Below are 21,287 nucleotides of genomic sequence, written 5' to 3' on the forward strand. Positions count from 1 at the left end.
TTCTGTTAGAAAAAGGAGACAATCCTGATAAAACTGGTTCTGTGTTGTGCTTGGAATCAGACCAACAATCCAAAACACAAAGATACTCTGAATATGACAAAGAAAAGCAGTAAATCCTGAATTAGAAATGTTTGAAGCAGACACATTTGGCACCGTTGCTTTAAAAGGCCTCCAACACCATCAGTTAAAAGTTTAGGAACACATAGAACTTATCGTGATACATGTCTTTGTCCGTTTTACCATCATTTCAAAAATAGTTACGGTTACAATAGTCATTTTTAATATTAATGACTATGCTGCATTTCTGATAAATATGACGTTATAAAATCAGCTTTTCTTTAAAAAAAACTATGTGTGTCCAAACTTTTTACTTGCAGTGTACAGTAATCACTTATCAGAATACTTGTTGATAGTTGGTAATTAATCTAGTGTGTAAGAACTGAGTACTGACAATTTTTCTGCTATGATAATTAAAAAGTGTCATTATTCGTCTCACCTTCTCAATACACCTGCGTAGCTTGTTTGTGCTTCGCAGCCACCAGCCCACACCCATAGAGCGCAGCTCAGGCCAGGTGGGCTCTCCCTTATGAAGGGCAGGTAGCATGTTCAGCAGCTCCTCCTCAGCTTCAGAGTGGAAGGCCCAGGCATAATGACATGTTGACAATCCTGCAGAAATGAAAATGAACAAGAACATTATGTAATGCTTTTAAAATTAATGCCTACCAACAACTACTCATGTTTATATAATAGAGACATAAGTCAGAAAACACAGGACCACAGTCAGTTTCATATGTTTAAAGCAATGACTTCCCTCTTATTGCTACAGTGTTGTACTGCTGCCCCCTAAGGAGTTCTTTGGGAACAGACATGGATAAAATGCCTTGCTCAAAGTGGCCGAGTGATGTGGAATAAAAGTTGGACGCTGTGCTGTGAATAATCAATTCTCTCTTAGCCAATCATGTAACTGACTGAGGATATCAATACATTTTTATTGTTATCTAACTAGTGTAGGACAGCAGATTTAAACACTCAGATCTACAACCAGAGGCAGATGGTGTAGGTTGTTGTTTAACTACTATAACAATTGAAAAAGAAGGATGGACTTTGGTTTGCAGTAATCCAAAATATCATTAAACACTCTGGTGGTGTTAAAAGTTATTTTTCAAACCTCACCCAGTATCTCACTGTGGGAAATGCCCTCTGGCATGACCAATCATTGATAGATGTGGTGTTAGTGGACCTTCTCTGATTGGTCATGCCTTAGGGCACTTCCAGTAATGAGATACCTCACTTAGTTTTCAGGGCACAAGGTTTACCACGATAGCTAACTTTTACTTTGTGCCTGTCTGACACTGTTTGCATGCGTTTCAATAAACAGTGGACAGCCGTGCATAAAGGTACTGCACTCTGGCACGGTACTTCTCAGATTAGCATGTGCAGCTTTATCAACATATGTGTCCTGCTGCCAGAGGAATATAGCGTAAATTAGTATGATGTGTTTGTCATACTAATTTATAGACTGACTTACTGACATCTCTGATTTAAAACAATAAACATTAATATATGAATACTGATTTAAATCCAGTGTACTGCACTGGACTGCAGTGGACCAAAGTGCTGTACAAAAGCAGCCAATGCCTCTAGAACTTTGGTCCTCTGCTCCCCAACCGGTCAAGGCAGATGGCCGTTTAACTTGAGCCTGGTTCTGCTGGAGGTTCTTCCCCTAGGGGGAGTTTTTCCTCTCCACTGTTTGCCTAGTGCTTGCTCAAGTTGATCTTGTTGGGCTACATGTGTTTCTTGTCTGTCTTGTGAAGCGCTTTGTAACATATGTTTAGAAAAGTGCTCTATAAATAAATTTATTATAATTATTATTATAGAAGCTGGCAAGTGATGTGGTAATATATGCTGATATATTTACAATTTAAACATAATTCTTTTACTGCGGCACATCAGCTGCTTGCCTTTAGTTTACTAAAAAACATCATCCAAGTGCTGGCAGCTTGACATTGTCTCACAGGACAGAAATGTCTAATCTCACTTTGCACTGGTTCATTTGAATCAACTTCCCACTTGTTTGTGCCTCTCCACCCACCTGTGCACGGAATAATAATAGAATATTTTTAATCGACGTGACAGCGGTCCTGTACAGTGTGTTGAATGTTGCAGTTGTTGCATGCTCTTTTGCATCAGCTATGACATTCCCCCAGTTTAAAACAGTTTGTAAACTACTATCCCACTGTACCTTGGCGTAGCAGCTGTGCTCGGTGCGCGGGAGGCATGGAGGTAGACAGGAAGGTATGCAGCCTAACGGCCAGCAAGAACTTCAGGCCACACTCATCTAGTGTCTCTCCACCTAGTAAATGATTGACAGAATCTTCTTCCTGATACTTGTCAAATTATTATTACATTATGTGTATCGACAACTTATCTAGTAGATCTCTATTAATTTGAAGAACCCTTTTCTAATTGTGTTTCGCTGCAGTACCTTTGCTCTTGTCCTGGCTGTCCTTGAGGTCTGTGCTTGTGGTAGCAATGGTATCAGCCAGCGCCATGAGGGACATCTGCTCCATACGAGTTAATCCAGGCAAACTGGAGTGGAGAAGGTGGCTGGAGAGAACCTGGGCATGTTCTGGACCAAAGTGGGTAGGACTGTACTGGGACAGATCAATAACCTACATACAGGGAATAAGACAGTGGGCAGTGTTTAAAACGGATTGTATTGCAATTATCATTTATAATACAGGGAGACAGAAAATTATGTTAAAAAGTACTGCGTCATACATGGATTCAAAATCAAACTAACATGATATTCTATGTACATTACCTATTCAAGTGTTTTCGTCCTCTATCTAGAAACATGAGGTTGAATTTTTTTATATGTAAGACAGAGGCATCACAGGCTTTGACTGGTCTATTGTTTATGACTGCTATATATAAAAAATGAACCTTGACACAATTATTCATGTCTTAGTCCTCCCTAGAATACAAGTAAAGCCCAAATGTATCCATCTACTCTTATTTATAGAAATCGTGTCTTCATTGTGAACAAGCAAACAGACACTGACCTTGTTCCCCGTTTCCTCTTTATCATTGTCCAAAGGGTCCAGGTCCACTATGCTGTTTGTATGGAAGAGCTCATCATAGGCATCTATGTGACTGGACCCATGTCCACTGTCTCCACTTACACTGCCCACTTTACCTATAAATAGGCACAAGGCAAAATTAAATTACAAAAGATCTGCATTTCACAAGGGACCCGAAGAAGAATCCTCTCCTCCGGAGGAGACAGACGATCAAATTAAAATACCAAGAGTAGGATTTATTTTTCTGAATAAATGTTTCTTTTGTCATTCTTTTCATTTTGTGTTCTCAGAGGCACAGTAAGGAAAAACTACAAGACCAAGAGTAAGAAACTATCATCAGTCCCTCATAGCTTGAGGCAAGGTGGCTACAAATTTGGTTTATTTTTCCACTGTACAGTAAATACCATTTCTCTGTTTTGGTTTGTGTACTAAATTAAATGTGTATCTGGATATATTTTTTATGTTTATGAAACTGACAGACTATACTGTGGCAAAGTTGCCATTTTCAATTCTTGTCAATTTTACACAGAGGGACATTTATCTAAAGTGTTTCCAAAAATGTTCCAAAAAAAGTTTCCACTCTGGGAAAGACTGTGAGAGGAAAGATATCAACAGCTTAAAAATAATGTTTCCTAACATAGAACTGCAAACTTTTATCATATATATGTTACATAATGTTATTAAAGGATTCAGAGAAACTGAAGAAAAATCTGTGTGCAAGAGAGAAGGCTGAGAACCAGTACTGAATGTCCTTGATCGTCAGGCCGTCAGAAAGCAATGCATCACAAAAAACAACAAACAAAATCTGCATTAGAAACCACCGCATAGGCTCAGGAACACCTCTGAAAACTTTGGATTACTTACATTACCATGGTTCTCTGAGTAACATGAGTGTTTCACATTGGGAACAGCTTTAGAGTGATGTTGCATTCTGCCAGCCAGGATTGGCTGGCAGAACTAAGCATCTCAGTGTGAAAGAGGGGAAAAATACCGACCACATCTGGAAATACTGACTCCTGTAATTTAATTAGCATTAATGACATGTAAATGCTTCAGCACCATGGGTCGCCGTTTCTGCTAAATCCATCAGTTCATGAGTCACTATTTTTGACTCTCGATGGGGTATTACTACTGGAGAGTGTAACTGTAAAAAATATTACCACTCCTTTTAGTAAGAATACTCCTTATGGTCCAGGCTCAAACTAATGTTTTGTGAAAGGTTAGTATTACCAGAACTCTCAGGGAATTGTACACCGAGAGCGAAGTGCCAAGTGACTGAGTTTGCACCTGTGTCATTGGGCAGTTAAGCTACATCCTGGAGAGACAGTTGGCTCAAGAAAATGTTGAAACGTAATAACAAGAAGGGGCTTTTGACTGTCAGTATGGTGTCAACAGCGTTTATAGAGGGTTCTCTCCCCTCTTTGACACTGACATGCTTAGTCTTAGTCAATCGTAGCTAGCAGAATGCAACTTCTGATGAGGCTGCACTGAAAGCATTCCTAATGTGAGACACAAAAATCAATGCTCTTAAAGAGAACCACAGTCATTTAACATAATTTGGCACTGCATCTACAAAACTCTCTTTGCAGAAACAGCCATATATAAACCAAAATCCATAAACACAGTTAACTTCTCTGGGCATGGCAAAGTGTAAAACTGTCCGGTAGCGTCATGTGTCTATATTTAAAATTCCATGCTTAATTCAGGCTGAAGGCGAGAAGGGTCATTCAGCTTGTTAACAGCAAGCAGTTCAAAAGTCAGCATTAGTGACTATGAAGAGTGCATAAGTGCACATGGCATGGCGTCAATCGATGAAGACACCATTATGGCTGTATAAGCTTAAGAAGGAACATAACTTGCCTCTCCCGACATCTCTTTAGGGAAGGCCTTGCTTATTTCAGCAAGACAATGGTAGACCGCATTCTGCAATATTACAACAGAATGGCCCCATAGTAAAAGAGTCTAAAAGATAAACTGAACAGTTTCACAAATCATTGCATTTTATGTTAAAATTGTGTTACTGTATACCCACCAGGTTTTGGTGATGTATCTTCATCAGCTGCTAGAAGAGCATACAGAGGTAAAGGAGGGATGGAGCTTATCTCTGTGTAGTCAGGAGTGGAGGTTTCTGATTTGCTGAACATTTTTGGGTCTCTGGCAGTGCTTCCTCCAGCGCTGATTGTTCGAGAGCGGAAACGTTTCCCGGGGTTGGTGGTACTGTCTTTAAGTGCCACAATTTCTCCAGCAATGCATTTCACCAGGTGGGAGAGGATGGCTTTGGCACGGTAAACCTACATATACAAATTATGTCAATCATTTATTTAGGCTAACACACAAAACTTTTGCAGTTCAGATAAAACTGAAAGGGGAAGAAGAAAAAAAAAAAAAAAAAAAAAAAAAAAAGAGATTACACTTATGTAGGTATGGGTAATAACTGACTTACCTTCCCTAGATCCATGAGCTCCAGTAACTGTACAGGATGGTACTGGGGAAGAGTGGGAAAAAGTTGGTGAGCTGCTTCAAAAAGACCAGAATCTTCCATCTCTATGGGCAGGTCATAAGCTGTTCTCTTCCCACTGAGTTTCTGAGCAAGGCTCATCATTGATCTCGTCAGGGCCTTTCTAGGAGGGGCCAGTGAAGACATGGGGACCCCAGGGCTGACACCCTCCTCCTGGCTCTGTCTGACAGCTGAGATTATGGAGGAGACACTGCTACTGATGTCTGTGTCTTGTGCAATGACAACATTAGGTTTGGGTGGTGCTGGTGGTTGCCACTGGGAGTACACATGCATTTCACAGTCCATGCCTACTACCAAGATGCCATCTCGCACCCACGAGAGAGACACTGGGATAGGTAATGAGCCTTCAACAGAGGACACCAGATCTACTGATCGAAGCAGAACTAGACGAGACAAGCTTTGGTCTTTAGTAGGATCAAATGACAGACCAAGCTCTGGAGGTTTCCCAGAGAGACGACCATACATATGAATCTTTGTTCCAATACCAACAGTCAGAACGTGTGATCCATCCTCTTGGGAAACCCAGTCCAAGTGAACCAGGCTCTTATTGGTAGAACCAAGACAGTTCTCATTAGGTAGTTGGAAGTCCATGTTACTTGTTGCTGCACTACTGATAACACCATAGTTAGCAGTGGGATCTGTGCTGTCCAGGACTATGATCTGCTCCAGAATCCACTTTGAACCACCAGTGGACTCGCACTGAAATATGCCAATGTGGACCAGTGGTTCTCTAGTGTTTAGTGGGTTCGGGCATAGAGTGAGTTTTGGGCTTTGCTGTACAGTAAGAGCTGGCGTCAGGTGGGTGTTGTAAGGGGAGGATGCCAGCGTAGGAGGAGAAGTCGAGGGTCTGTGAGAGTTTAGATGAGATTTGGTCTTCAGAGATGTATTTGGCGTCTGCCTATAGGCAACTGCAATCCGCCCAGGGTGACAGCAGCTGACCCCTATGGGGCGACCTGATATGCTAACTGCACTGCTGTTGGGAAGCCCCTCCTCCAAAAGAAGAGGCCACTCCTCCCACTGGTACACCAGGTTCTCCATAGTGCAGGGCTCTGATGCCCCAACATTACACCTCCAGAAGCGTACCTTTCCATCAGAACAGGAAGTAGCAAGGAGGTAAGGTACGCGGTCAGCAGGCAGAGAACAAGACGCACTCAAGTGACCTAGAAAACAAAATGACAATACAGTGTTATCCTGAAATTTTTCTACAGCATCTTAGTTCTAAAACTTGAATATGTTTCATGTAGAAAACTTGACATGTAAAATGGGATGCAGAACCTTTAGCTACTAAGCTCCTCTCCTGTGGAACCAGGGGGTTTTTCCTCTCCACTGTCACCTAGTGCTTGCTAAAGTGGAGTTGTTGGGTTTTCTATATAATTCTGTATACAGTTGTATTTTGTAAGGTCTTAAAGCTTAAACACTGTAAAGTGCCTTGAAATGGCGTTTGTTGTAGTTTGGCACTATATAAATTAAATTGAATTGAATTGTAAGTGCTTATTAAAACACAAATACAGTTTAAAAACCGTCTAGCATTGTATAGGACTAAAACAAACAAACAAAAAAAATTAGTCCATGGTCTTAAGAACTTTCATTTCCACTGTGACTATGAAAACAGTTTTGATTATAATACTAATAATACTTCCAACACTGCTATTTCTACCAGTATTGTCCGTTTAAGCAGATGTTTGTCTCTGCCTCTCCAACATAAAGTTTGTGAAGTTGTTTAATTTGAGTGAGTGTATATTCTCATTGTCCCTCACCTGCTGAGGGTGTAACACTAATGGCTTCCACCCCTTCTGGCAGAGCCATCTCTTGGCTGTATAAGCTGTGTGTTGTGAGGCTGAGGCGACAGGCACTCTGCAGATTGGAGGTGCAGGGTTTACTCTTCTGAGTTACAGGAGAACTGAATGTGTCAAAGTTAAACTGAGAGCTGTTCAAAGGAGAAGCTTTGGTCACGTCTTTCTCTGTCTCCTCTGTGGGGAGACAAACAAGAAAAGGAAATGTTGTTTAAAAAATAACTTATGATCACACATTAATCACATGAATGTGTGAGAAACAGCATTAGATTCATTTGTATTTCAAGAATCGATAAATATAGTTTTTCATTAGTATATGTACTACTGTACCACTTTCACCAAATATTTTTAAAAAATCTAATAATTCAGTTAGTTGTGGTGCTCAAAAACAGCAACTATTCCTACATTAGGCAATCCAAAAAGAAAATGTCAGAACTTTACAGCATGTGTTTGGTCACTAGGAAAATCTGTCCAGTTGGGTTGGATGATGAGCTAAATAACAGACAAACGGACTTGTTCAGAGGCAACTGTAGTTTCATACTTTGTTTTAGGTCTTTTGTTAAAAGTACCCACCCATGGTGACGGGTCGAGCAGCAAGATGGAGGTGCCACATGTGGAGGAGTGAGCGGCCTGTCGGGGTCAATTCGACCACCACCAGGAAAAAACGTGCTGAGAAAGTCAGCTCACCAGAGGCTGTACATATAAAAGAGTATTATGTAAGTAAAATATTCTACACAGATGCATTTCTATTTTACTGTAAAAAGGTCTTAAAACACCAAGATAGAAAAAAGTATGTACCAGTATGAGGAGAAAGAAGCGTTTCCTGTGTCCCATCTGTTCTCTCACTGCCAAGTATCAGGCCCTCCTCAAAAACATGGAGGAGCTGAGTCTCCTTCCCCTGCTGCAGAGTCAACAACAACAATTATTTAACCACATTCAGAGATTGAGCAAAGTGCTTTAACTGCTGTGGAATAAATACACAAACACACATTTCTGTTAATGTTCCACAAACAAGCAAAGATACACACACAAACTGCCTGAGGGATGAGAGAAGGTTTGTTGTACTGTTTTTTTATGGTTGACCTTTCACAGAGGTCTGCAGCTGAATGTTTCACGCTACAAATGAACAGGATACATTTCAACTACTACTTTTAAATATTGCAGTTATATGTTTTATTCCACGAAAATATCCTGTTTAAATATGTTTCATCTCATATGTGTACAGAGTCTCTCTACTGTTACACATAACAGAGTGAGAGCAAGAGCAAAGAAAATCTCCTTGAATACACTCATGTACACTTACAAAATCAGTGATGGCATCCAGCTCTATGATACATCCAGGTTTTGCTGTGGATTGCTGACTGATGATGTTGAACACCTCCCCAACATATTTCTGAAGAGAAGAAACAAACAACAAATAATATATTATCTCTGTAGATTTACACATTAACATTATACAGTTTTAATCTACAGTTTAATGTCTTTATATAAACACAATACATGTATTTTTTGCAATCCAAACATACAAACGGGACTGTAGTAAATAATTATTAACAGCATGACTGCACAAAGAAAATTTGATGTTTACATGCATGTAAGAATAAATATTCTTAGAAATGTACAATTAATAATATTGTTCATAAAAACTGCCACTTTAAATGTTACTTCTTGCTGGTTTTAACTCTGGTGAATCAGGTTAGAAGGGTCACTGCTATTTATAACTAGGGATGCACGGATCTGACTTTTTCAGTTCTGATATTAATACCAATACCTGGACCTTCTGTATTGGCCAATCCCCAATACTGATCTGATCCAATTGTTGAATTAATGACCTGTAAACCTCAACTTAGGTACAAGATTTAAGGCATCTTGTTTTTGGACTGATAGCACACACTGTAATTTGTTAGTTATAAATAAATTTGTTAGTAAATTAAATCAGTTTATATTTATATTTTATCTAACTTTATTTTATACCAATCCTGTGGCCTGTCATTTTGATGTGTCTGTGTCTTGCTGAGGTAATGCCAAGTCCCCACACATTCTACAGCGTGTCTGATCTTTTAGATCTTTTAAGTTTGTATGTAGGTTCCATGCTGTGGCCAACTACATAGGGACCATCACAACATGTCAAATTCACCCTAAAATTCAATGCGGCTTGACATTAACTTCACATTCTCTATACCCTGCGGAGTTTCTTGGAATGGTGTTTCGAGAATTCTGTTTGATGACTTACTGATATCTCAGGGTTGGAGAGCTCACTCAGGAGTTTCTTAGCTTCAATAACTGCCTGATACAGCCTGAGCGAGTGGCCATCACTTGCTACGAAGCAAGCGCTGGGAGAGTTACAGTATGCACCTAAAGAATTAAAGAAAAAAATAATAATTACATTTGTTACAAGAGCTTTTACGAATATTACAACCTAAAAAGAGACAAAACTAAAATAAAAAATAAAAAATAAACTAAAAAATAAAACTAAAAAACACTGAGGTACTGAGGTGTATTTGTCTGTTGCGATTCTCTGTTATCAAAGTCATGGTTATCCCAAAGATAAAGTACAGTTCAGCGGCAAGTAGGCTTACTTGAGATCTATGTAAAGGCATTAAATCATTAACATCAACTGTGGTTCGTTGTTTCACATGAGTCAAAGTGTAAATGGCGGTGAAAATGCCATTTATGTCAGGACATCCCTTCCCATCGCATTTAAAGTTGACAAGTGGTGCCAAAGACCACCTCTTCTGCCAAGAGATGGTTGTTCTAGTTGAACATTTCGGACATGTAATAGAAAGTCTTTAAGAACTTTAAGCAAGTCCAGTTACCACTGAATGGTATCTTTGGGATACAGTACATTCTCTTGGCACACTCTCTCCCAATTTTATTGTATAGCAATGCTAAGCAGTCACTAAAATTTAAAAGAACAGACAGAATAAAGTATCTAAAAACAATAAAAACATTCTCTCACCTAAACAGCTGCTGGGAATGAGTGTGGGCAGCCAGGCTACATTAGCAAACGCTGATGCATGGAGAGAATTAATGCGAGCTAGCTCGGAGACTCCACCCGACAAAGACAACGGGCCAACAGGGTCCACTCTCCATAAAATCAGCTCACTGTAGATTGCATTAGGATCCTGGGAAACCATACCCAGGGACACCCTGCTCGGCCGTGACCTACGGGTCAAAGATGGTGACTGAGAGAAGCCAGAGGAACAGGCCTCTGGAGGAGCCAGGATGCTGTCTACCTCTGGTGTCCTCAAGGCATTGTGGTGTGAGGTGGTGAGGAGGAGAGGGAGAAGTGAGTGACAGGCTAGGTCATTGAGGTGGAAGCGGTGGCCACAGAACCGTGACTTGTGAGAGACACTGAGCACAGTGGAGAAAGCAGAGTCCTCAGCAAAACTGACTGCCCACTGGTTGAGCGAGCCATCATCATGTTTGGAGATCATAAGGACATTTGGGGTGAAAATGCTTAGTCGAAGACTACTGCTGGGGGCAGCTTTTCCTTGACCTCTGTAGCTTATTAGAGCTGATTTGGTTTGAGGCAATGCGGTCCCAGGTGGTCGCTGTCTGCCATGTTGGATAGCAAGATCCACATTCTTGTTGCAGGCATACATAACAACACTGTGGCTCAGAGAGATTGCATCGCCTGCAGGGAATGCTACAGGGATACGCGACACAAATGACACCTGAGAGACAAGGAGAGACATCATAATAATAAAGTCAACAACAACAACAAAAAAAAAGCTTACAGTTCTAACCCAACTATTTCCTAAGCATTGTGAAACATATGTATGCTATAGGTACCACTGAATGTAATGAACCCATATTACAAAAATTCTCTATTAAAGAATTAAGTAAAAAATTATTTGGGATGTTAATTGAGTCGCTAAGACAGTGATTGAAACTTATAGACAGAGCTTACTTCACTTGTACCTTCTAATATAATAAAATTAAAAGTCAGATCCTGCCTGCTTCATCTGAATAAAGCAGTCAGGCTGAAACAACTTGAACATTAATGAAACTTGGGATTGTTTTAGTTGCCTTTCCCAAATGACTGCCACGTTATGAGATTCCCATTATTTCACTGCTAATAAAAATGCATCAAGAGACTTTTCAATTTCATATGAAGTCACACATAATTAGAAAATAATTCCAAAGGGTGAATGAGAAACCATTGGACTAGAAACTAGACCAATGCAGATGTCAAAATGATTCACAACCTTATTGGGATGATAAATCCCTTAGAAGCTCTTTTTGAATCACTTAAAAGACTGATTGAAGGTCTTAGGTGACCATACTGTTAATAATAATGTGAAAATATAATTCATACAAGATTTACTGTAGCTTCCCATCCTAACATGTTTGTGTCTTTGTATTTCATCAATCCTTTATTACAAATACCATACAAATTAAGAAAAAACAAGTGGTTTGTGCACAGGTAAAAGAGGGAGCGACTGAGTTTGTTCATAAATCATAAACATAATTAATTAGATAGTTAACAATATCTGATCATTTTAAATAAACACAAAATGTACCTGAGCTTGTCTGAACATTCCTGGGTGGTATTCATCTAACCAGTCCACATGCCAGACTAACAGAGAGCCGTCCATGGGATGAATACTGAACAACATGTCTGCTCCTTTATTCCACTCCTCTAGCAACACATCCACCTGGTGCTCCACTGCTGCCAGAGGAAGCTCCACAGCCTCAGGTCCTTGGGTGTCATTTGGCTTGCTACTATTATCTTCTTCATCAAAGTTATCCTCATCGTCAGGCTCTAGAAATCATAGTGCCAAAATGTAAATGCGAGAGATGCAATATTTCTAACTTTTACAACGGAAAGTCTAAATTTAGTTTTCTTTTGAAAACTGAGCTTCATATCATCAACACTCCAAATAAAGTCTTAATCCATGTCTTTTTTTACCTTCATGGGAACCTTCGTTCTGTTGCTCCAGGCTGCCTCTGAGCTGCTGTAGGAAGACTTCCATAGCTAAAGTGAAATGAAGCTCTTTGTTGTTGAGCCAGTGGACAGTAAAAGGACCTCCAGGTTCCTCGTCATCCACAGCACTCAAAGAGGAGATGGAAGGCAGCAGAGGAATGTCTGATAAAGACAATATATGATAAAGTGGGATGCCAACATCAGGGCAACAGGAGGGCAAATAGCAGACAATCAAATTAAATTAGATAAATTAGACAAACAAAAATAGCAAAATAACTTTTGTGAATATTGGTATTGTTGGAAGTATGCAAACAAAAAATAAAAAATTCAAACAGCAGTGCTCAATGCTTTCGCAGTAACTGTAGGAGCATTTCCTTCTCTTTAAAAGGGGTATTGCGCCATCTTTCAAATTCTTCACCACATTTTGAGAACTTGTTTATCAGAAACAAACTTCTAAGTCTCACCGGTGGCTGGGTTGATGCTTGCAGCAATGTGAAAGTGGCAGAGAGCATTGGCATGGGGCCTATTGGAGTTGCTCTTCTTGTGACTGTAGTGGCCGTGACTCTGCTGGTGAGGCAGGCAGCCAGTCACAGAGGGCTGGGGAACATCACGATACAAGGAGAAGTGCCACGGTTCTTGAAAATTAAACTGTGAAGAAAACATGAATTATTAAAATTAAAGCATTAATAAACAACATTTAATATTTTGTGACTTTTTTCTAATACAAAAAAATGGGTTGATAGTGGTTAGAAAAATGTTATTTCATGAATGTAGAATGCCATTTAAGCCAACTGCTCAAAGACCCAGAAAAAAGAAAATAGTAGCAGCTAACATGCAAGAGTGGCTGAGTTTAAAGGGAACTGAAATAAATCCTTAACCTACATTGTTATTTTAGTTATATAAATTGTATTTTTTTCATTTTTTAATTTCATTTTGCTGTGACGTGTGAACACCTGCTCATTAATGCTAACAACAAGCTACAATGTGGATCACAGCCATGACCTTAAAAGACAGAGCATCCTATTATAGTTCAAGGAGATTATTTAACATGGATTTACATTTCCTGATGATACGCAGCTTTACTGGTGTAGAATGAGTAATGTAATAGAACATTAAAGGTTCAGTGTCTAAGTGTTTTTGCAATATATGTGCTCATTAAATCTGCAAAAAAGTATTCTGTCAAAAATTAGGTAATATTACCATTTGAAGAAGTACAAGGCATGCAGAAGTGTACAAAGCAGACACATATACTTGTAAATGGGATCATATCAAAAGAGAAAAATGAGATCATTGGGGAAATCCCTTATCACCGTCTCCTCCAGAGGTTCTCAAACAGCATTCTTATCAAGAAAGTCTGGGTTTAATTAACTTCATTCATTTTGCAGGAAATCTTGTAGTGTACATCCCACCTGAGGCAATGTGGGGGTTTTAAAATTGTTTTAAATAGGGCTCTCTCAGTCCCATCCTCTTACATTCAGTTTTGGAGGGTTTTGGATAGACAAAAATACCTCAAACTAGTACCTGGGTCATTCAGCACAGTCAGAGTTTTAATGAATAATTCCACACATGTACTCTTACAGATGTAGCTCTAGGCACAGCAGAGAAATTCACATACCTATTTTTCCTGTAATTCCATGTGCCTTGAGCACTGTGAGAGCCAGTAAGCATTTAAATGTCCACATTAAAATGGATTTAAATTTTAAGTTTGGGGGGCTCCAGTAACTAGGTTGTCATCAACAAACAAGGTCAAAAAGACCATGACAAAGGTGAGCTAGCAGGTTCAAAACAGAAAAACAACTATTAAAAGTCAAAGTTAGAACTTTAAAATGTTGCACACAAAAAGGAGGCCAATCTCCAAGTCAGATGCTCTTCTTAAGTCATACAAAGTGTTGAAAAACAGCTTCTTGTCTAATAGCCAATTAATTTTTTCTTTTGACTCGACTAAGCTTCTGTTTTTTTCTGCTTTCTCAGTCTCTCTGTGCTCAGCGGTTTCCTATTGTGATACATTGGAAGTGATAACAAGCACAAAGTGATAAAAACACAAAGTCTGGTTCCTATTTTGGGGACATGTATGCCATTTATTTTTCACTACAAAGACAATTTCAGCTTTTTGCATTTCAGAACCAAAATAGAGGATATTTTTACTGTGCTCCAGCTTTACAAATCATACGTTCTTTTCAAAACAAGTGCTGAACCCAGCAAGCACTTCTTTGACAAAAGTGCTTTTGTACCTGTACATTTGTGTTGATGGTAACAGATCATATTCTCTATGAAGAGGACGTGATAAATCAGTGAGGATTACTTGACCTTTCCTCATCACTTTGGACTAACAAAGCAGTTATCATGCTGTTTACCTACAATCAAACTAGAAGTATTAGCAATCTTATGTTAGTCCTTAATAGCTAGAGACAGTGAGAAATAACAGGCAATTATAATGAAGTCAGAATGTGTTTTTAATTAAAGGTATAAGAGAATGAGCATCTTTCTACCTCCATCAAGTCCTCACAGTCCACACATGAAATATAACTATTTAACCCTTGTATGTAAATAACTCCTGTGACAATTTGATATTAATAACTGCCCCTTGATATTGTTTTACCACTTTGATAAAGTCACCACTGATGGTTATTGGTTGGTGTATATTTCTCCTTGGGATAAAATAAAAATATATTTTTTTGTTTTTCTCTGTATTTAGTTGAGCAAAAGTGCAAATTTAACATAGAAAACATCAGATTAATTTATATGCAAAGTAAATAAGACTCTTTGGGGTCACTGGGTGCCACTGGGGGAGAACACTGCAGAGATAGTTACCTAGTCGTACATACAGCGGTGATTAAAAGTTTGTGACCCTTTGGAATATGCTCTGTGTCTGTATAAATATGACGTGAACTGTAATCAGACATTTATTTAGTTTAATAATAAAGGTGTATTTGTTTATTTATTTATTGTGGAATGATCAAATCTTAAATATTCTGTTCAATCTTAGCTTGGTGATCAATCTTAAATTTAGATTCCCTTCATCCAGTTAGAGGACTTTTGTTAATGTCATGATACAGAATTTGAGTAAAAAACAAATCTCAAACTGTAAACAAAGTGGGAACTAAATGATATTAAACCCACTTACTTCCTGTGCTGTATTTCCTTGTGTCTTCCCATCAATGGTGTGTTTCCCAGACGTTCCAGTGCATTTGAGTGCATCACTTTGTTGGTCAGAAGCATAGTTGTCATGGTGACCAGACAGGAGGCTGTCACCCGGCAACAGTGTTTCAGCCCAGAGCCGACACACGCTGTCCTTACAACAGGTGAGCAGAACATTACACACTGCACCCCTGTTTTACAAGAGGAAGCAAAAGAGAAGAAGGAAAAGAAAGGTTAATGGGAGGTTTGCAGTGGCTATTAAACTTCATTAAATGTCAGTAATTATGTTAATCCTCAAGTGGAAATTTATTCCAAAGGAGATGCCCTGGAAAAGTACTAGAGACTGAAAAAGACACTGGAGAACGTGCAAAGTGAAGACCAAAGTGGTCCTTGTGGTAGTGGGAACACTTTGTACTGTGAACCCAAAGCTTAAAAGTGGTTCAAACCGATCCCAGGAACAACGACAAAACTCTCTGTTCTGAAGGGTGCAGTGTGAAGTACAGCTATATACAACAGCAAGTCAATTGCCATTAGCAATGTACTAACAAAGGACAGCGTATCCGAAGGCTAGTGTAGTATGATACTGCAATACTTCCCAGTGACTAATCTGTTTTATATTTGTAAGAGCTCCTTTATTTTCCTTGAACCCACTCTATTCCGCCCAGTAATACTGGATGTCTACGGTAAATAAACAGAAAAAGAGATACTACCTGTCTTTCCAGCAAAACTGGGGTAAACAGGTTATGTCACCTGAGTATTGTTTCTAGCATTACTGAGCCACCCTCTTTGTTGTATCGGGCTGGGTCAAAAATGTTGACAAAATAAATTAATCACTGTTGCATGTTGCCTTGACAGTGTCCATACCGTGGCATGTACTTGCTGGTTTTCCTCCATGAGAAACCAGTAACAGAGCGGGGATGAGCCAGGTAGACAAAGGAGAAGGCCAGCTCTCCCTGGACACTGACACTGGGTTCTGGAGGTGTGAAGAGTCTGGAAACACTTGACTTCCACTTACTGGTGCTGTACCATACCTTTACTAGGCAGTCATCCTAAACAGGAGAAACAAAGAAATCACACTGTAGGGTGTTCCAATGCAGGTTAAAGCAGGTATCAATGGTTATAGTTTGTCTGACATTGTTTGACCTTAACACTGTGAATCAACAAGGCAAATATGACTTGCATACACAAGTCATTAAAATCCATATAGGTTTAGCAGGTCCTCAAAAGCCACTCACCTGACCAGCAGTGGCAAAAAATTCACCATCAGGGGAGAACTTCATTAAATTGACAGCAGAGGCTGTGCTGCAGACAGATTTAAATTACATGAATTTCAATAATACACTACAGACTCTAACCAGTTCAGTCTGTAAATATAGGACATATACTATGCAATGATAATTAACATTTCTGTTAAATACTTCCTTTAAATATAATTAAAGTAACAAAGGCAGTCAACATCTTATGCTGTGCACATCTCAGTTCTTACTTGCTCTGCCAGATGCACCTCCAGGCAGAATGAGAGTCTCCTATGCTCATCTCCTCTGTCTGTTTTCCTTTTTCTTCGTCTTCATCTTTAACTCCATTAACATTAGACCACAGCTGAAGACTACTAGAGCCCGTTAAGAGAGTGGTGCCTGGATACACAAAAACAAAACAGATACCACCCATGTCTTATATCACATACATGCAAAAAGCTTTTTTGAGGACATAATTGTTAATTTTTATATTTCTATGCTACATTAAGACAAAACTACTGTATCGATCAAAGTACCTGTGGGGTGCCAGGCCAGGTTCCGTACCATAGACTGCAATGCAAATTGACCAGTCTTCTGCCATTGGCATTCCAATTTCTGTACAGAAATAGGACGCACACAATTTAAACCAAAACATTAATGTAAAAAAAAAAAAATAGCATAGCTATGTTCACTTGCAAAACAGAAAATAAAACTGAAGCTGCTATCATGTATCTGATAAGGTCACATGTGCCTGATGGAACTTCTGCAATGAAAGAGGCACTGAGCTGTGTGCGTAAAATCTTTCCTATCCATGTGACTAACTGTGACATACTGTAGCAAACCTGAGGCTTCTGCACCGACTGACAGGCAGTTGCAATAACTTTAAGACATCATACAATATTTTAGTAACTATGTGCATTTGTGTTTCGAATTATTTTCCCAGTTGACGTTCTCATAGCTTTGGAGGAACAATATTTTGCTCTGCTTCAAATATCAACAGAGCGTGTCCTGATAGAGAATCTTTCAGGATAATGTGAGTTCATGCATGCTTACAATAACTAGAAGATAATGCAGGCTACTCACTGTCAGTGATGTGTCTTTTTGATCTGGTTGCCAAACTGGCTCAAACACACACACAATGCTTCCATAGGAAGCTGCAATCTGTCAGTTTAAAGAGAAAAGGCAGCACATTAGATAAAGACATACTCAATTTTTAAGAAAATATATTTTTTATATCAAAGATTGTATTTTAATAATCATAATTTTATTTTAATTCAATTTCAAAATATGCCAACAGTTAGCATTTTATTGTCGTACATTGACTGGATGAAGGCAAATACTAAGCTTAATAAAGTGCAGACACTGAATAATACAAGCTGTGTCTCCGATGACACAAAATGCTGACTATGACAGAATGAACATTGTGAAGGACTGAGGTCTATGTGCAAATGTGAATAAATAATGGGACATAGGTACACATGCAAATACAGTAATATTCAATAACAAACAGTCCACATTTAAACAAATTCTAGTGAAGAGACACACATTTATGCTGTGAAAAAAAAAAAAAAAAAGCAGCATGCTGCAGGTCTAGCCCAGGGAGTAACGTAATCAAGTCAACATATGGTAGGCCTGTTCTGCAAGTAGCAAAAACAAATGTGAGCTATAAAACACTTATTTACGTTTTCTTATTAAAAGTGACACACAAATGCTTCAGTGAAACTGTTTTAACTTGACCTGAAATGGCATAATGTTTTAGCCAGCTGAAAGTAACAGGTACTCTTTTTAAAAGCTGATTTAATGTCACTGCCTTCTGATCTTAGTGGAGGCCACACTTTGTCCTGTCTCTATAGTGTTTCTTTGCATGTATTTGTTTTTAAAAGTATTATGACCTGATTCAAGTCACTGATTTTTTTTTCTGCTTAAAAAAAATAAAATAATAATAATAATAATAATAATAATAATAATAATAATAATAATAATAATAATAATAATAATAACTTTATGACATTTTGGAAATTTCAAATTACACGTTTAATATAATGTCTTTGAAAATAAATGGTAATGGATCATTCATGTTTTCAGAATGCATATGAAGTAATACAACACTTATTCAACAATACTTTAATGCTGTTTACATTAATAGCCTTGCAAAAAATCAGTGTGGAGATGGGCACTGAGGTGGACCTGGCTAGTATACCAGCTGAGCATGCTTAAAAAGATGCTCAACCATGCTGTGGGCATGTGAGGTTAGTTGTGGCCCAACTGAATTAGATTAAACAGCACATGATGGGACTCATTAAGCACTGGGTTAGCATTTTTCTACATTTGAATTAAATCAGTCAGCTCTCAGTCTGCTGGTTTAACAGGGCTAAAACCATTCACAACTGAAATAAACCCAGATTACAGAGATACTAAGGCTCCTAATGAAAACTTCTGCCTTTAATGGTCTGATAAGTTTCTGAAAATGAACCAGTCATTCTCTCTTTATATGTTGTCTATGATTGGGATTAACAGAGGGTCAACTGATTGTGACAGCATGGTGTTTGGGCAAATTGTTTCACTTCCACATTTCAGTTTCTCAAAAACTTAAAACTGAAAGCTTGTGAATTTTGGACTTTACTCATAACATTAATTCATAACTTCGAGCCTGTCCTGAAAAAAAAAAAAAACACTGTACACTATTAACTTAAACGATTCCTTTATCCAACATAAAGTGATTGCTTCCCTTGTTATGGGTTAGGGTTACATACTACTAGTACAGATACTCTATTACTTCTATTTAAAAAAATGTTGGAAAAAAAATTGTTTTTATAGTATAGTATTTTAGGAATGTCCAGGTTTGTGCATTAGCCTAAGAACCCAATAAAATAATAAGAGCACCTATCCATTATTCTTACCTGTCCACCCTGCAGTGAACAGTCAACACAGCCAACCTGGATGTTGCCATGTTTGGCCCCTGGGATGATTTGCAGCCGCTCAAAGTCACTGCCCAAAATCACCACATCACAGCCCGATGCATAGGCCTATATAACGGGAAAAGAAAAAAACAAGAAGAGAAAATAGATGAAGAAGACAGTCAGATCTCTCCAAAAGGAACTGCAGGAGGGGTCATTTCATGACTCCATGACTCCATGAACTGACCCTGCATGCAACCTTTGATGCATCAAATATGCCAACACTTGACAGTTCTGGGGTAAAAGCATAAGATAAGATTAGAATTTCACAATCTATTTCTGTGGCACTCAGGACAGGAGATGTTCACATGAGCTGTGATTCACTGTGACTGTACCTCCTTCACAAAGGACACAAAGACGGGAATAGTTCTATTGATCCACTCTCTAAATAATATGGGGAGAGTTGGCTTCAAGATCAAAAAGTACACAGGCAGTCAGAGATACAACCTTTGGTATTTCAGTCATGCAACAAAACCCTAAACCCTAAAAAAAGAAGCCATTTTGCATTATTAAGCATGGTCTAGAATTACACAGCAATTAGCACAACTAACACAACAACATAACATACATTACAGCAAAGCAAGTTAAGCCTGCACTGAGATGTGAGACAACAGACCAAACAAACCCATAATATCATTGCTTTTCAGTGATTATATTCATTTCCACCAATCAAGTCTCCGACAGATTTATTGCCATTCTGTCCTCGGTCAGTTGTCCCTAAAATTGGTAGAAATTCTAAATATTGATGCAAAATGTGTCAATATTTTAGGTGACTGTTGATTTACACAAAATTAAACCTAACCACAGCCTATTCCATAAGTAGACAAATGTGTTTAAACTAAATTATATCCCTTATCTGTTATGATGCTTCCAAGTTGATAAAAGGAAACATTTGAGCCAGTACATTACTTCTGTATTATTATTTTGAGCTTTTTATGCAGCTCCACAGGCTGTTTCGCATTTGATAGAGCTATGCTCCTACATAATATGATTTTATTTACTTGTTAAGTAGAGTATGCTTAATTATTAACAGCAGTATGTTTCATTGGAAAAACTCTGTAACAGGAAAAAAAAACATTATACTCATGATGATTTTGAAAGCATTCCTCTCTATTAATATAAAATCCCCTGTCCTACATTCTGATGTCCTATTACAAGTGGATCTTCTTTCACAGAAGACATTTAGAAAGTCTTTCTAGGAATAGTTGACGTGTAGAAACATTGATGGCGTAGTTGTTTCAGTTTCAGGCTCCTGCCATGATGCATGCTGGTTTACTACCAAACTGCCCTGACTTACTGGGACACTTAAATAGAACTGAGGCATCTTGAACATTAGTAACATCTGTACTTTTCTTATTACAGTGTTTCCAAATGTCTCCTGTAAAAAAAAAAAAGGCCTTTTGTCCTAATACAATGTCCTCTACACTCAGACTTCAAGTGTTAACTAGATCAAGATGTCTTGTGACAGGACTGCCATGATGGCTGGTCCATTTATTTTATGTGACAGTTCTCATTTTTAGGGAGCATTAGAATAGACTATGTTTTGCTTGCAGGGTCACATGTTATTAATAGAACTGTGCTTAAATGTGTGCTTTCTTTAAAGACAGATGACCGGTGATTCAAATTTGATTTG

General features: G+C 38.5%; 1 protein-coding gene across 3 annotated transcripts in view; it reads right to left on the bottom strand.

The window, feature by feature from the left end:
- Positions 1-21,287, bottom strand: part of LOC113150635 (dmX-like protein 1) — a 48,836-nt gene that overhangs the window by 25,170 nt on the left and 2,379 nt on the right. For all 3 annotated transcript variants that reach the window (XM_026343225.1, XM_026343223.1, XM_026343224.1), the window contains exons 3-24: positions 19,598-19,723; positions 17,781-17,858; positions 17,234-17,312; positions 16,949-17,096; positions 16,698-16,764; positions 16,327-16,511; positions 15,449-15,653; positions 12,789-12,972; positions 12,310-12,486; positions 11,921-12,162; positions 10,354-11,071; positions 9,628-9,749; positions 8,698-8,787; positions 8,193-8,295; positions 7,968-8,087; positions 7,359-7,571; positions 5,527-6,761; positions 5,116-5,374; positions 3,066-3,199; positions 2,486-2,672; positions 2,243-2,353; positions 497-666 (exon numbers count right to left, since the gene is read on the bottom strand). In XM_026343225.1, the coding sequence (XP_026199010.1) occupies positions 497-666; positions 2,243-2,353; positions 2,486-2,672; positions 3,066-3,199; positions 5,116-5,374; positions 5,527-6,761; positions 7,359-7,571; positions 7,968-8,087; positions 8,193-8,295; positions 8,698-8,787; positions 9,628-9,749; positions 10,354-11,071; positions 11,921-12,162; positions 12,310-12,486; positions 12,789-12,972; positions 15,449-15,653; positions 16,327-16,511; positions 16,698-16,764; positions 16,949-17,096; positions 17,234-17,312; positions 17,781-17,858; positions 19,598-19,723 (4,953 nt within the window). The remainder of the gene's footprint in view (positions 1-496; positions 667-2,242; positions 2,354-2,485; positions 2,673-3,065; positions 3,200-5,115; positions 5,375-5,526; positions 6,762-7,358; positions 7,572-7,967; positions 8,088-8,192; positions 8,296-8,697; positions 8,788-9,627; positions 9,750-10,353; positions 11,072-11,920; positions 12,163-12,309; positions 12,487-12,788; positions 12,973-15,448; positions 15,654-16,326; positions 16,512-16,697; positions 16,765-16,948; positions 17,097-17,233; positions 17,313-17,780; positions 17,859-19,597; positions 19,724-21,287) is intronic.

This window comes from Anabas testudineus, chromosome 9, assembly GCF_900324465.2.
Source record: "Anabas testudineus chromosome 9, fAnaTes1.2, whole genome shotgun sequence".
Taxonomy (NCBI): domain Eukaryota; kingdom Metazoa; phylum Chordata; class Actinopteri; order Anabantiformes; family Anabantidae; genus Anabas; species Anabas testudineus.